Source organism: Abrus precatorius, unplaced genomic scaffold (assembly GCF_003935025.1).
Source record: "Abrus precatorius isolate BTA unplaced genomic scaffold, Abrus_2018 Scaffold6, whole genome shotgun sequence".
NCBI classification, from domain to species: domain Eukaryota; kingdom Viridiplantae; phylum Streptophyta; class Magnoliopsida; order Fabales; family Fabaceae; genus Abrus; species Abrus precatorius.
The window spans coordinates 15,616,623-15,634,349 of NW_020874406.1; the positions used below are offsets into that span (position 1 = coordinate 15,616,623).

Consider the following 17,727-nt stretch of genomic DNA (forward strand, 5'->3'; position numbering starts at 1 on the left):
CTTTTCAACACAGAAATACAATTTAGTATTTACAATATATAATTTTTTCAAGTGGATTTTTTCAGTTCAAAACAGAGTTTGACTCTATACAAACAGATAGAAAGTTTATTTAATTCGATTTATTAATTTCTGTGTCAAGACGAGCCGCAAGCTCCAGCCCAACACTGACAGTGATAAGCAGCAAGGGAAAACAATGTTGGAGTACTCTAACAGAGACACTTATAAACGTTTAATTAGTTTTAGAATGCGTCTATTTAAAAAATAAGAGATAAAAATAATTATACATTATGTTATTATTTAGTGATTCAAAAAATAAAATTAAGCTACAAAGTATCATAATTAAGAGTACATGTCATTTTTACTTGTCTTTTTTTATAGACTACTGTTTGGTAGGTAAGGAAATAGGAACAGAAGTAGATAATGGACTATTATATACTTAATATTATTACATTATACCAGTTAAGTTAAAAATGATTTTATTTAATTTGTTTAAAATTTTATCACTCCTCTAAAATTTTTCCTTCATTGTTAAAGGAAACCTAAGCTGAAAAAATAAAATTATATATATATATATATATTATACATTTATTATCAATTATAATAATTAGTTTTTATTACCCAGCTTTTGCATATCTATTTTCCCTTTATTTAGGCTAACTGTTAGTGCTAAACTGGTGGAGTTTATTTCTGTGACTCTTTCCAATTTACGTTATCAATTTGTATATTTATACTACTATAACTCAATGACAAAAGCAGAATATATAAAATTCATTTTAAACATTTTCCTATATGGTATCAGCCTAATACACAATCCTCTTCTCCTTTTTTTTCCAACATAGGACGCCGCTCTTTCCTTTCTTTTTTTGCCTCCCATGGCCAATGATAACTCTTCCTCTATTAGTAACCCTCATGAGCCATCAAAACCCTTCACTTGCATCACCCTGAGCAGAATATATAAAATTCATTTTAAACATTTTCCTATATGGTATCAGCCTAATACACGATCCTCTTCTCCTTTTTTTTTTCAACACAGGACGCTGCTCCTTCCTTTCTTTTTTTGCCTCCCATGGCCAACGATAACTCTTCCTCTATTAGTAACCCTCATGAGCCATCAAAACCCTTCACTTGCATCACCCTCAACAGTGTCACCAAGCTTCTTCCTTCTAACTACCTCACCTGGAAACTTCAAGTTGAAGCTCTCCTCGATGGCTATGATCTTCTCAAATATCCAAATGGATCCTTTCCTGCGCTGGTGACAACGGTCTCCACCACTGAACCTTCGGTGACAACTCCAAATCTTGCTTATCAAACCTAGCGTCGACAGGACCGTCTTATATACGGTGCTCTCCTCACCACACTCTCCCTTGAAGTGGCATCCCTGGTGTCTCAAACAAAGACATCACATGATCTCTGGACTCTTCTCCAGTGCACCTATGCCAAGGCATCCCCGTAGCCACCTCAAGCAGTTAAAGGAGCGTCTCCACACGGCGTCCAAAGGTACCCAATCCATCACCACCTACATGCATTCTCTGAAGCAAACTGCAGATCTCCTTGCCTCACTTGGCTCTCCTGTCTCCGTTGAAGACATGACTGACCATGTCTTGCGTGGCCTCGACGACGGCTACAGAGCTGTCATTGACAGCGTCAATGCAAGAGACACTGCCATTCTTTTTTATGACCTCCTCGAGAAGCTTCTCATTCAAGAACTCTCCCTTGTTGTTGCTCAACGGCAGGTTCCTGCTCCCATGACAGCCTTGAATGCACAGGCTCGACCCAACCACTCTGACAAAACTTGGTCTGGGCAATTTTCTGCATCATTCACTTCACGCCCTAGCAATCGCAAACCGTTTCTTGGCCGCTGTCAGTGGTGCAATGTCAAGGGTCATGTTCTGTCTTATTGTCACACCTTCAAGCAGCAGCACCCTGGTGTCCCGCCACCTCCTCGTTACTCTTCTGCTAACCCTGGACAGGTTCAGGTCCATACTACAACTGCTGGCACATCCCAACCTAATTTTTCGGTTGACAGTGGCGCGACGCATCACGTCACCAATGATCTTGCCAATCTAGCTCTTCATCATCCGTACACGGGTCCAGACTCACTGTTTATGGGTAACGGTTCAAGTTTAAACATCTCTCATTCTGGAACACCTTTACTTAATGATTTATCCCTCTCAAATACTTTGTACGTTCCTTCCATGCAACAGAAAATTCTTTCTGTCTCTCAGCTTACCAAACAAACTAACTCTGCTGTTGTTTTCTTGCCAACCTCTTTTCATGTGAAGAACTTGCAGACGAGTCAAACAACCCATAAAGGCTCATGTGTGGATGGACTCTATCTCTGGCCAGCTAACTCTCCGTCTGTCCACTCTGCCCGCACAGACTCCTCTGCTTCATGGCACCATAAACTTGGGCATCCCTCCTCTTCTATCTTCACATTTATTCAGCAGCATTTTTTTTTTTGGGTTCAAATAAATTCCAGCAATCAGATTGTAACTCATGTCAAATTAGCAAAAGTCATAAACTTCCTTTCCGTGAATCCACTCTCAAATCATCTTATCCTTTGGAAATAATTTTCTCTGATGTATGGACTTCCCCTGTTTTATCAATTGATGGTCTTCACTACTATTGTATGTTTGTTGATCATTTTACTCGCTATACTTGGCTATATCCGATAAAACGCAAATATAATGTGCAAACTCTGTTCTCGAAATTTAAATCCCTTGTTGAAAATTTCTTTCATCACAACATCAAATTCTTTACACGGATAATGGTGGTGAATATATTGGTCTTCGTCCCTTTTTAAGTACTCATGGCATAAGTCATCACACCACCCCACCTCATACACCTGAACACAACGGAATTTCTGAACGCCAGAATCGGCACATTGCTGAAACCGGTCTCTCTCTTCTCCATCACTTGGGTTTGCCCCTCATATATTGGCCTCACGCCATGACAACAGCCGCCTATCTCATCAATCGGCTCCCAACACCAATTCTTGGGTACCAGTCACCCTATTCCAAATTACTTAAAATCAGTCCGGATTATCATAAGTTAAAGTGTTTTGGTTGTTTGTGTTTTCCCTGGATTAAACCATATGCTAACTATAAACTTGCACCAAAGTCTGCTATGTGTGTTTTTGTAGGTTACTCGGCTGATCAACATGCATAATTGTGTCTCGATCCAACCACTAGAAGGATCTACACCTCTCACCATGTCAAGTTCGTTGAATCTGAATTTCCGTACAGCTCCCTAGTCCCTCAAGCCAGTCTGAGTGCAGAGCAACAACAAGGCCCACTTCAGCTCTCCATACTCCATCCCATAAACCAACCCATGGTCAGTACCACTCTAAACCCACCGGAGGAGGTCTCAGCCCCACCCTCCCCGACCTTGGCCCCACCCTCCACTGGCCACTCCGAGTCGCCTCCCTCACCATTCCCACAATGTTCTGTGCCACCATCTCAACCCGCTGTCAACCTTCACAGGCAACCCCAACCCAATGGGGGTGGCATCATCACCCGGTCTAAAAACAACATTGTCAAAACCCTCAAGAAGCTTAACCTCCATGTCCAACCCTCTCTTCCACTTGAACCCAGCACCATCACCCAAGCTCTTCGCGACCCTGATTGGCGCTCAGCTATGCAAGCTGAGTTTGACGCCTTACACCGCAACAGCACTTGGGAACTTGTCAGTCAGTCCTCTGCTCAAAACTTGGTTGGCTGCAAATGGGTTTTTTGAATCAAACGCCACCTGGATGGCTCGATTGGTCGGTACAAGGCTCGACTAGTCGCCAAAGGTTTTCACCAACGCCCTGGTTAGGACTATACAGAGACATTCAGTCCGGTTGTTAAACCGGTCACCATTCGCATTGTCCTCACACTTGCAGTCATCAAGGATGGTCCATCCGCCAACTTAATGTCAACAATGCCTTTCTTCAAGGGACGCTTAAAGAGGCTGTATTCATGCTCCAGGCCCCTGGTTTTGTCAACAAAAGTTTCCCTGATCATGTTTGCCGCCTCAAAAAGGCAATCTATGGGCTAAAGCAAGCACCCGCGCCTGGTATACGGAGCTTCGCGCGTTTCTCCTTTCTCTTGGCTTTGTCAATTCAACTGCAGATGCCTCTCTCTTCATCTACCAAAAATCAGGTTCCACACTATATTTATTAGTATATGTTGATGATATCATTGTCACTAGGAGTTCCTCTACAGAGCTGTCCAACCTTATTTCCACACTCGTTGCTCGATTTTCACTGAAAGACCTTAGATGTCTTACCTATTTCTTGGGCGTCGAAGTAATTCCTTCCGCTACAAGACTCTTTCTTTCACAAAGGAAATACATCACTGATCTACTACATAAATCAGGCATGGCTAACACCAAATCAGCATCCACTCCCTTGTCCGCCAGTGCTCAATTACTCAAGGATTCCGGTGATCTCCTACCGTCCCCAACTGAGTATCGCGCACTTGTGGGAAGTCTTCAATACTTAAGTATTACTCACCCGGACATCGCCTTCAACACCAACAAACTTGTGCAGTTCATGCACCACCCCAGAACGGCCCATTGGTCTGCCCTCAAACGGGTGCTTCGTTATTTGGCGAGCTCTTGCGACAAAGGCATCTTCATCTCAACAACTACTCCGCTAACCCTTCATGCTTACTCAGATGCAGATTGGGCGGGTGATAAGGATGATTATATCTCCACCACTGGTTACTTGTTGTATCTCGGTAGCACTCCCATCTCTTGGAGCTCCCGGAAACAACGCTCTGTTGCTCGTTCCTCAACCGAAGTAGAATACAAAGCCTTGGCTGACACAGCCACTGAGCTTCTATGGGTCCTATCCTTGTTCACTGAACTTGGTCACCTGCCCACAGCCAATCTGGTTATCTATTGTGACAATCTTGGTGCCACAACTCTCAGCGCTAATCCTATTTTCCACTCTCGGATGAAACATATAGCCTTAGCCTATCATTTTGTTCGTGAAAATGTTCAAAAAGGCAAGTTTCGAGTGTCTTTTGTGTCTACTGATGATCAGCTTGCTGATATACTCACAAAGCCTCTGCTTCGCCCTCGATTTGATTCCTTACTGTCCAAGTTGTGTCTCTCTTCCAGATCATCCAACTTGCGGGAGGATATCAATTATAATAATTAGTTTTTATTAGCCAGCTTTTGCATATCTGTTTTTCCTTTATTTAGGCTAACTGTTAGTGTTAAACTGGTAGAGTTTGTTTCTGTGACTCTTTCAAATTTACATAATCAATTTGTATATTTATACTACTGTAACCCAATGACAAAAGCAGAATATATAAAATTCATTTTAAACATTTTCCTATATTTATAAGTATAAAATTGAGGAACTAAAAGGGGACCCGTAAAACTTTTATTGATCTCTCATAAACATTATCATAAGAAACCAAAAGCTTCACTGAGCCATAAACATATGTGTAATTAGAACTTAGAAGTTGCCATCGAATCAAACTTGTACAAACCAAACAACAAAACACCGTGGAATCATCATCATCTTTGCATCGCATCTGTTAATTACGAGTATACAACCCAGTCAACTCCCGAACGTACCCCTGTCTTTGCCTCTTTCTGTAAAAACCGTAACCAATTTAAGTTTTTAAATAAGAGGGTATTTTTTGAATTTAAAAGTGTGTTACAAAATTTTAAATGGAAAATATCATTGTTATATACAAATTAATAAGGAAAGAATTATAAATTAAAAACACTTTATAGCTACAGATAAAGGATTTATTCAATAATATAAAAATAAAGAGAGAAAATAATCGTATGAATCAATTATTAAAATAATATTATTTATCATAATAATTAGAAATTCATATCTAGAAATATTTAATTAATAATCTTATACAAATTTACTGCAGAGCAGGGACGGTGCATGAATTTGCTGAAATTCTTCCTTTTATTTATGCCACTTACTTTGCTGATAGGTCTATAATATCTATTTCGTCACAAAAATGATTATTATTAGGAGTGTTCATAGATTAAATTTTTAAAAAATTAATTTAAATTTATTTAAAATCTAATTATATAGATTAGATTATAAACTAATTTATTTTAATTTTTTTTAAATTAGTTTAAATTTAGTTTTAAAATTTGAATTTAGTTTAAAATCAGTTTTAAACTGTTTTTACATATAGTAAAAATATACTATAATTTGTTTAATTATTATTAAATTATTATATTAAAAATATTTAAATTTTATAATAAATAATATAACATTATATATATATTTATTAAATATCAATATTTATTAAAGATAAAATATGAATACAAGGAATACTCTAGTTTATTACATTATGTCCAAAAAATATTTATGTATATTTTAATTTATTAATAATATTTTTTTTTTATTTTTTATTAAAGTAATAAATATTTAGATATTTCACACAAATTAATTATATGAGTTAAATTTTAAATTATTTTATTTATTTGTTTAATCGATTTAAAAATAGTTTTCAAATTTAAATTTAGTTTAAAATCAATTTTAAATTTAGTTTTATGTTGTATTAGTTTTAAATCTAATTTTAAATTTAATTTTTAACACAAAATTAATTTTTAATATATTTTTTAATTATATTTTTAAGATAAAACAAATTTATGATATAAAATATTACATTAAATTAGTATATTTCATAAAGATTTTAACAATATTTATTACTATCTTATATTTTATCGAAGTATATAAAATATTTAATATTATTTTTAACTGATTTTTAATAAACAAAGTTTATAGTAAAAATTTAAATTAAAATCTATAAAAATAAAAATTAATAATATAAATGATAAATTTTTTTGTTATAATATTTAAAAATTAAAAAAAACATAAATATAAAAATAAAAGTAGTAATTAATTTAAAAATATTTGTTATATTTTAATAATTTAATTATTTTAAATATTTAATTTTAATTATAAGAATTAAGATTAATAAAAAAACAGTGGTAAATTATAATTATAATAAAATTTTGTAAACTAATGTAATGCTGAAATTTAATAAATAAATATATAAGATTGCTTTATATATATAGATTTGAATAACTAAAAGAAGTTTTAAAAAATAGATTTAGAAACTAAACTTGTTACACAAATATAAATAAAAAATTAATTTAATATGAATCTAGATTTTTAAATCTAATTTGACATTAGTTATGGATTGAGTTTATAAAATTAGACTTGTTGAATATTCCTAATTCATCTATAAATTCATTTAAAAAGGGAAATCTACAAGTGAGAAAAGGAAGGAAGTACTTGCCAAAGAGAGGAAATTCTTTTAAACTAATTTAGACTTCGAAAGCATGTTTTTTCAAAATTGAAGAGAATTTTAATTTGATATTTTAATATAAATTTTACTTTTTTCACGGAAAAATTTCTCCCTTTGTTTTAAACTGATTAATAAATACCTTAATTAATAATATAATTTATCAACTGATTTTTATTATTATTATTATTATTATTATTAAAGAATAGCTTACACAACACTTAATATTCATTATTTATTTGAGATAAAGTTAAAATAAAAAACATTTTAATGAATTTAAAAAGTCACTTAATATAAAAAATATTTTTCTAAAAATGACTCTTACTTTAAAATGGAGTGAATATTTAATAGTATAAAAGTAAATATACTTATCATAACTCATGAATCCATATAATTGTATCATTTAAAAAGAAATACGAATTGTGTAAGGATCCATTAACATGAGTGTATTTCATAAAACTTATATTTATCATTGTGATTTATAATTAGTAATAGATATCAAGTCAAAATTTAATTCCTTGAAAAATAAAATGCGGCGCAATATAATAACAGAAGTTATAGCTAACAATGCACATATACGATAGAAGGATGCAATATAAGCCAATCTAATTCCCTTCACTGCTTTCATCAGTCTCCAACTATGCCAATACAAATACAATATTTTGCTACATTCAAATCTACTTATAAACCATAAATAACCTTAGGCAATCTAGACGATCCTTTTGGAGTTAGTGAAGAGACTTTGGTCAACCTTCTTGGATCAGTCATTCCCTGTGGTGGTGTTCCACAAAAGTGCGATAGGACTTCCAACAATGGTCTTTCCATTCGACCATTCTAATCGTCCAAAACCAAATCGATTCGTCGGTTTTGAACTTGATGCCGTGATCGTCAACGTAAACGATTTTTTCTCATTTTCCTTGAAGCTCAACACGTCTGGCTCAACCGTGATCTTAACGGACGAGATTTCCGACGTAACCGACGCCTTGTACGTTGATGCAGCTCCCACATTAGTCAGAGTCCGCGTGTGTTTAACAACCGGTGCAGCGGACCCACGTGCTGCTGCTGGTTGAAACACCGCACCAAATGAAGGGTAATTTAGGTCTGATACCCTGTAGTGTTTGGCTGGGTCGCACTTGACCTTTCTCTTCGTCACGGTTTCGATCCTTTCGGGTGTGTAGTTCAACGCACAGAGGAAGTTTAGGTAATCATCCACCGTCAAATCATAGATAAGTCCTGGATTAAGCGCGGCGGCGGGGTTCACATGTCCAGCGCCAAGCTCAAACAGTGTAGCCGGTTTACCTGTGGCACCGTCCAGTAACTTCTTACCGTTGCTGTAAGCCGTATAAGCCGTGGTCATCAGCGCGGATCGAATCGCGGCTGGGCTCCAGGCTGGACGAGCCGACTTAATCAGAGCCGCTATCCCACTCACGTGAGGGCATGACATGGACGTGCCAGAGAGGATGTTGAAGTCCACGCGCCTAGTATCTTCCTCTACGTCAGTAGGACCCACAAGCTTCGACCATGCCGCTAAGATGTTGACACCTGGTGCAATGACATCAGGCTTCAGTATCTCTGGTACGAGAAGACTTGGGCCCCGCGAGCTGAACGCCGCAACAACCGGTGACGGCTGGAACCCAACCTGAGTTCCCTGAAACACAATCGTAGCCGTCGGTTTTGGATCGGACAACAAGTACTTCTTGAGGGCTTTTCCTGCCTGGAAACCCACCACAATTGTGGGCAAAAGATGAGCATCAACAATCAAGTCCTCTCCGTTGGCTTCCGAGTTAGCCAACACCATGGCCGCACCACCAGCGGATTTCACCGCAAATCCTTTATCGGTTCTAGAACCCAAACCGCGATCACACAGCACGATCTTCCCCTTAACCTTTTTCGGATCCAAGCTACCCGGTTGACACTCGCTCGATCCTAGTTCCCCTCCGTATATAAACGACAAAGGGGTATTGGGCAAATCATTGCTGCTAAAAATTGACTCTCCGGAATATTTTTTTCCATCCCCAAGTGTAATGTACGACGGGAAACGGCGATCCAGTGTGCCAGCTCCCACGTTGATCATCCATGGTGCTTGGTTCAAAACAGAACCGAGATCAGGACCCGAGTTTCCTGCGGATGCAGAAACTATAATCCCTTTTTCCATTGCCACAAAGGCTCCAATTGCGAGACCGTCTTGGTCGTAAGCGGGTAATCCACCTCCGAGTGATATTGAAATGACATTGACGTTGTCTGAGATGGCCTTGTCCATTGCTGCAATTATATCAGACATAGCACAAGCCTCGCTCCAGCAAACCTTGTAGACAGCGACTCTAGCGTGCGAGGCCATGCCACGTGCCGTTCCGGAGGCGAAGCCGAAAAGGCTCGCGCCATCCACTGGTGACCCTGCGGCTGTGCTCGCAGTGTGGGTGCCGTGGCCGTCATCGTCTCGCGGCGATTTTGACTGTTGGTTGATAACACCCACGGATTTTTCGTAGCCCTTTAGGAAGTACCTGGCTCCTATCAATTTCTTATTGCAGTTTGCGGCAGTGAAATTGGCACCTGATTCACACTCCCCCTTCCAAGTGCTGGGGATGGGTCCCAGTCCTGTATCGTCGAAGCTCTTGCTTTCGGGCCAAACCCCAGTGTCGAGGAGTCCAATAACAACGTCACTTCCAGCGTTTGAGTCGTCAACGAACATATCAGAGATTTTATCGAGTCCGAGAAAGTGCGGCGTTCGAGTTGTGTGTTTCACGAACGTTTGCTCTGGCTGCACCTTTAGAACCCCCGTTCGGGTTTCCAGTAATCTAGCTTCTTTAGATGTTAGGGTTGTTGAGAATCCATGGATGTTGTCATAGATGTAGAGCATTTCTGCTGAGTTGGATACCGATTGCAGAATCGATTTATACCAGAATGAATGGTGGTTAAAGACTGCTGGCATTTCTGATTTGGCAACATAGACTATGTAAGGACCATTATCCTCCTTCAACGTCGCCAGGGATACGTCGGAGAGAAGCAGAAACAAAAGACAAAGAATTGCAACGAGGTGTTTGTTTAACGTCTCCATGCTAACCAGCTTTGACTGAGCGAGACTATGAGAGCAATGTAATAGTAAGGTTGGCTTAATAAAGAGGTTGTTTAATGCAGAGTATGAAACTGTTGCAAGCCAAGTGTGGAGGAAAAATGAGAAGAGAACAAAGAAAGTGGGTGGTAGTTGTCACTTGTCTGGCCTGGTTAATTGAGTTGTTACATTTGAGACAAAAATAGAGTAAAGGAACAGCGTAGAATCGGGGAGTAAAGCAAGCAATTCAGTGCACGTTGCACCCTTCTCTTCTCATGCAGCATACAAAACCAGATTTGCTTGCCTAGGGTGAGCGTTACTGTTGACTACGCTCATCTCTTGGGGATTTATTTCAAGTGTCTTTGAATAAAAAAAATAAAGTATTTAAGAGTTTTCAAAAAAGCATTTAATATTTAAGATTTTTAAAGAAAATAAGAATTTTTTTAAAACTTATGCAATATAACACATATAATAAATAATAAATCATATATATATATATATATATATATGAGAAGAATTTTATCACAATAAATCTAAAAATTCTTACAATTAATATAAATCTTTTATTTAACTTACACATAATAAATTATAATTTATTATTTTATTAATCGTTAGATATAAGTTAAATAAATGTGTAAAAAATTTTAAAGATCATTCTTCTATATATATAAATTTTATTAAAAATTACAAAATTTAATATATTAACACTATTAAATACTTTTTTTTAATAAAAATTTATCATATATAAATTTTTATTATATGCAATATTGAACATAATAATATTAATTTTTTAATATTTTCAACAAGGCATTTATTGGGGATTCAAAAATTAAAAATATTAAATTAATATAAATCTTAATAGTGATTTCAAATGTATAAAACAATAAAATTTTATTAAAAAATATGTATTCTACTCTAATATTTTTATACAATAAATAATTTTATTTTAAAATTATTAAATTTTTATAATAAAATTAAAATTTTAACGCTAATATTTGTTTAAAATATAAATAATTACAGGTAATTTTTTACCCGTAATATTCAAATTTTGAGTTAGGGTGAGATGACACAGTACGACTGTACTTTGACTATTTTAGAATTGAAATTATTGAGAACGTGAGTGTACGTAGAAGGGCCAATATATCTGTATAATATTGTTAACGAATATTATATATTTTTAAATATAAAATACAATTTATGATTATATTTTTTAAATTCTGTAAAATATAATTTTATTTTGTATACAACAGATAGAAAGTTTGTTTTATTTTGTACTTATTAATCTCTATTTCAATCCGTGCTGCAAGCCCCAACCAAACAGTGATAAACAGCAAAGCAAAGTTTGTATATTTTGGAAGAGAAGTTTTATTTATTTTCGGAAAATGCTTTTAGAAAATTGTTTTATATATAACGTCAGTATTTAATAATTCAAATAACGATAAGAGATTTTAAAGAAGCCTTTCACATAAAAAAAAAACTAAGAAATTTTATAGCAGTTAATATTTAAATTTTTTTAAGACATTTATTCATATTTTCAACAAGACATTTATTAGGGTTTCAAGAATTTAAAATATTAAACTAATATCAAGTCTTAATAATTATCTTAAACATATAACGTATATAGTATTTTTATTGACAAATAAAAATAACAATATCTTACGTTCTTTTTTTACATATAATATCAAATGGTAAATAATTCAAATAAAAACAAGATATTTTAAAGAATCATTTAATATTTAAAAATTTTAAACAAATAAAAGAAAGTATATAATAAGTATTAAAAATTCAATATTTTAAATTTTTTAAAGATAAATACACATATTTTAAGAGAGACATTTATTAAGAATTGAATAATTGAAAATATAAAATTAATACCAATCCAAAATAATGATTTTAAACATATAAGATCGTGTTTTTTATTAATAAATAAAATATTTGTTATACTTTTATATTCTATATAATAAAATAATAATATTATTCGATATTTAAAATTAATTACAGGTATTAAAATTAGCATTTTAAAAAAGAATTACAATAATTTTTTACCCAAAACATTCAAATTCGAGTTGGGGTAAGAGTGCTGACGTGGCATAATACCAATGCACTTTTGACTATTTTCAGAATTGGAATTCAAGATCGAGTTAAGTTAAAACAGTTACCATTGACAGGTCTTTATACCCGAGTGTCTTAGTTGTTCGTACATTCATAGATGAAACAAAATATTTTGAAAAATTAAGAAAAGTTATATTTCTATATTTTATATTCATTTATATTTTATTTATTATCGATATTTTAATCATTCATCTCTTGTTAGGTTTGTCCTTTTTATCTAAGGAATTGGTTTTAATGATCCTTAAAATCATTCCAATTAATAAACAAATAAAATAGAAGATTAAAATAAAGAATAAAAATATCAAATTAAAATTAAAAAAATTAAAATATTAATTTAATTTTTAGTTATTATTTTAATTATTTTTTTTATTTTCTATCTGATTTAATTCAGATTTATTACTAAATTTTTTTTACAAATATAAATATTCAATTTCGATATTTACTAAGTAGTATCGAATTAATTTAACTTAAATCATTTATTTGGATGCGTTAAAAATTTGTAAGTGCACGTTAAAGAGTTAATTTGTTTAACATTGTTGACGAAAAGTAAACACTTTTCAATACAGAAATACAATTTAGTATTTACAATGTATTTTTTTTAAAGTGGATTTTTTCAGTTCTATAAAACAGAGTTTGACTCTATATACATACAGATAGAAAGTTTATTTAATTCGATTTATTAATTTCTATGTCAATCCGAGCCGCAAGCCCCAGCCCAAAGCAGCAAGGAAAAACAATGTTGGAATACTTTGACAGAGACCCTTATAAACGTTTTATTAGTTTTAGAATTTTTTTTAGAATGTGTGTATTTAAAAAATAAGAGATAAAAATAATTATACATGATGTTATTATTTAGTAATTCAAATAATAAAATTAAGCTACAAAGTATCATAATTAAGAGTACATGTCATTTTTACTTGTCTTTTTTTATAGACTACTGTTTGGTAGATAAGAAAATAGGAAAAGAAGTAAATAAGGGACTATTATATATTTAAGATTATTACATTATACCAGTTAAGTTAAAAATGATTTTATTTAATTTGTTTAAAATTTTATCGCTCCTCTAAATATATGTGTGTATATATATATCCGTAACCAAAAGCTTCACTGAGCCATAAACATATTTGTAGTTAGAACTTAGAAGTAGTCATCGAATCAAACTTGTACAAACCAAACAACAAAGCACCGTGGAATCATCATCATCTTTGCATCGCATCTGTTAATTACGAGTGTACAACGCAGTCAACTCTTGAACGTACCCATCTTTGACTGTTGCTGTAAAAACTGTAACCAATTTAAGTTTTTAAATAAGAGGGAATTTTTTGAATTTAAAAGTGTGTTACAAAATTATAAATGGAAAATATCATCGTTATATACAAATTAATAAGGAAAGAATTATAAATTAAAAACACTTTATAGCTACAGATAAAGGATTTATTCAATAATATAAAAATAAAGAGAGAAAATAATCGTATGAATCAATTATTAAAATAATATTATTTGTCATAATAATTAGAAATTCATATATAGAAATATTTAATTAATAACTAGATAAATCAGAAATTGAATTTAAATAATAGTATTTGAAAAGAATAACAAAATGTGAGATGTTTAATATAAAATAAATAATGTATTCAGAAAAATATTAAAAAAATTATTACTTAAACAGTGAGAATAACTTTAATATTAAAATAATAATTAAAATAATTAACGATAAAATTATTTTTTATTTTATTTTTAAAAAATCCGGGTTTAATTCTTATAAGAAACTTTACTTCTTAGTTCTTGGTCGGGTTATAAGAAACTTATTTAAGGAGCCAAGCAATCCTAGCCCCTCAGTATCGGTCGATTTCCCTTGGGCTTTATGAATCTTTGTTATCTTGCCGAAAGTTGTTGGGCTTTATGAGTCTGCGCTGTCTTGTTTTCATTTACCTAAACAGATGTGTTGACAAAAACCAGAAAAACACAGATAGATATGTTTCTTTTCATGGTTGAAATGGGTAGATTTCGGTGTTTCCTGGTTTATTTTAGTTTACAACAAGTCAGAAATACGTATTCCTTTTCAGTAAAAAGACAAAAATATAATTAATTTCTACCGGATCTTTATAATGAAGATATTTTATTTTTTTACCTGTGTATTAATCATTATTATTAATTTTATATTAAATATGTATAATAGAAGTGAAAAGTTAATGATCTATTTAAAAAATATAATTTTTTAATTTTTAAATAATAAAGAAGTATGCCGATTAATTTAAAAAAATAAAATATTTTCTCAAATTTACATATGAGATAACAAATAATATATATATATATATATATATATATATATATATATATATATATATATATATGTTTTCTTCCCATGTTTGGGGTCTTTGGTATGTTGTTTTTTTTTTGGCTGAATTATTCGTACCCGTATAACTGTGAAATTCTGTATGTAAGCTTACTGTGATTACGATCATAAAGGTTTGTAGCGGAAATTTTATTTAATTTGGAATATATTTTTACACTAAACTGTTTTGTGGACAATAAACTAAAAGTATTGTAAATATGTTAAAGGTAAGATGTTTATTTATTTCACCATTTCAAACCAAAAATCACACTATAATTGTCATCAACACTGTTTGGCTTGCAAATAAGAGCAAAAAAGAAAAATGCAAGGAAATTAACAGAAAAAAATATTAAATTTTGAAAACAAAATATAATTTATTATTATTTGAATTGATAACAGAAATATAAAAAATTAAAAATTACTTTTACCGTTGATAATGTCTTTGTAGAAGAAAAAATATTAAAAAACATTTTGTTTTCTCTCTTTCCTATATACTTTCTCCATACTGAGTGGAGGGAAGAAAAAGTAGGAGACACACTTCAGTTTCTTAAAAAAAAACAAATTAAACTTAAATATATCATTAGAAATTTTACCTTTGTTTAATTAACAAAATAAAACGAATGTTAGAGTTAAATATAATAGAATAGAATTTCTGTATCTCACATTCCAAACTAATTTGATCTGATCAAAAGTTTTTCTTGCTTTAAAAATAAATTAATCCAACAAAAAAAACAAATTTCGTTGAAATTATGGAATTTTTTCATGACGTATGCAATAATAAATCATTAAATAATATTTTTTATAAAAAATATAATATTTATTTGGTAATAATATATATATAATATTAAATGTAGTAGATATGCTAGATTATATGATTTTTAATAAAAAAAATATTATATGCAAATTTTTAAAAATAAAAATTTTATTTCTTGAAATTTAAGAATCAAAACTCTTCATAATTTTTAATTTAAAATAATATTAGGAATAAATTTTTTTCTATTTTAAATTTAATATTTTTAAAAATAATATTTAAAAATGTATTTCTCAAAATTAAAAACTAATATTTTGCAAAAATGAAATATTATTTTTTTACCCCAAATTCAAAATCAATATTTTCAAATAATATTTCATCATACATCCTTTAAATTAGTCCTTTCACAAGGACAAAAATATTTCTGAAATGTTAAAGTTAAAATTATTTTTTTTAATAAAAGATACTTTCTATAGCTTTTACAAATCCATTTTTAAAAACTGACTTTAACTTATTTATTGTACTTGAAAATACATAAGAGTAAAAATTGAATTTATCAAGCTAAATAATCATTTAATTTTATGTTCTTCTTTTACTGCTCCTTTTTTTTTTTTTTATGTCAATCTTCTCTTGAACATTTAAGAGCCTTATTTTATACCCAAACAAACATCCTCAGTGTACAATTACAAAATCATTAGGCTCGGGCACCACCCTTTGGGCCCAAAGCAAACTGACACAAATGTTCCATGCTAACGCTTTGTCCACATCGATATTCGCTTTAAAATACCCCACTGGACCCCACCCCGTGAGGCATCATCCACAACATTAACATCAAAAGCGACTGTAGAGACGCCTTGTCCCTGGTAGTGGCCCAAAACATCACACACAGACACACTTCCTTTCTTCACCCTCCAACAAGTAAAAGACATTATCTTAGGTCGCCTGCACTGCACTTCACCGATTACTTCACTTCTCTAAACCAAACACCATTCCCCACTTTAGTGCACGTCAATACTCCGCTTTATTGCCCTTTATATTCCAAACTCCCTCTGTCACTCAACTCTCTCACACATCCCATTATCCACTCACTCTTCAAATATCTCCACTTACATTCTCACTACATATCCTAATCTTATATCTTACCCCTTCCCCTCCCATTCACAACAGTTTTAACCCAACCCGTACCTTTCTCACAATGGCCACAAATAATAGTGCCGAAGAAAAACTAGAACACCTAAGAGAAGAGGAGGAAGAGGAAGAAGAAGAAGCATTGTCACTTTGCGATCTTCCTGTTAATCTAACAGCCCACGAGGATCATTCAAAATCAAAACCAGCTTCTCAGCTCATTGAAACCCAAGAAGAATTCGATTTTCCTTCATGGGGTGGCCCCTGCTCCAAAGAATCCGAAATGTGTGTTGCAGATGAAGTTTTCTTTCAAGGCCAAATTCTTCCCTTGCGTCTTTCACTAACAACCCCTTCCTTCCAACGTGATAGCCAGCAATTTAAGCGATGCGAATCATTTTACAACGGTTCTGTTTCAGCGAGTGAGTTTCGAAGCAATAGCAGCAGAAGCAGCAGCCTCAGAAGTCAGAATTCGTCTAGTAGCAGCTGCTCCACCGCCACTACAAACCCAAGAATTTCCAAACTCAGAATTCACACGCATCCAAATCCCCAACCTCAACTGAAGGTAACCGTTCCAAGACAATCAAACTTCGGTGGAAGAAAATCATCAGCATGGGAATTTTTCCGTCTGGGTGTGGCGCCTGCACCCGAGATAGGATTGCAAGGTCTTAAGGTTCGTCGTACTAGTAGTAACGGCAGCCGCAATAATAATAATAATAATATAGATGCAAATATCAATGCTAAAAGCGTCAAAATGAGTTATAACACTAATCACAGAGGTAAGATAAATCATGTTTTCAAACAGTTTGTTGGCAAAGGTAGTGGTTTATGGAGTGGCTGCAAGTGTTCTGTTGAAACAGTGCAATCGAACATAGTCATGATTAAGAGTGATATTAAAAGCGCAAACAAGGCAGAAAGCACAACGCACGCCATGAAAGAAAAAGTGCTCGAATTGAAGAGGCAGAAACACAGACAAAAGCAAGAAAAGGGGACCATGTCACGTCGTAGAACATTTGAATGGGTAAAGGAGCTTTCGCATGCAAGCTATTCCGATGAGGAGGCTTTGTTATCTAACCCTTGA

General features: G+C 32.9%; 2 protein-coding genes across 2 annotated transcripts; one reads left to right on the top strand and one right to left on the bottom strand.

Annotated features, from left to right (window-relative positions):
• Nucleotides 1-8,037: 8,037 nt before the first annotated feature.
• Nucleotides 8,038-16,453, bottom strand: LOC113870249 (subtilisin-like protease SBT1.7). The gene is made up of 2 exons (XM_027506842.1): nucleotides 16,312-16,453; nucleotides 8,038-10,421 (listed from the first exon to the last, which is right to left on the bottom strand). Exons 1-2 carry the CDS (start codon nucleotides 16,451-16,453, stop codon nucleotides 8,038-8,040), a joined length of 2,526 nt encoding a protein of 841 aa, XP_027362643.1.
• A 266-nt stretch (nucleotides 16,454-16,719) lies between these two features.
• LOC113870250 lies at nucleotides 16,720-17,727 on the top strand. The gene has a single exon (XM_027506843.1). It carries the CDS (start codon nucleotides 16,720-16,722, stop codon nucleotides 17,725-17,727), a length of 1,008 nt encoding a protein of 335 aa, XP_027362644.1.

Coding starts and splice junctions, on each gene's coding strand:
- LOC113870249 (XM_027506842.1), bottom strand. CDS start 16,453: ATGTCTTTTACTTGTTGGAGGGTGAAGAAAGGAAGTGTGTCTGTGTGT. Junction 10,422..16,311: donor ACGGGGTGGGGTCCAGTGGG/GTATTTTAAAGC, acceptor GGCTTGCAACAG/TTTCATACTCTGCATTAAAC.
- LOC113870250 (XM_027506843.1), top strand. CDS start 16,720: ATGGCCACAAATAATAGTGCCGAAGAAAAACTAGAACACCTAAGAGAA.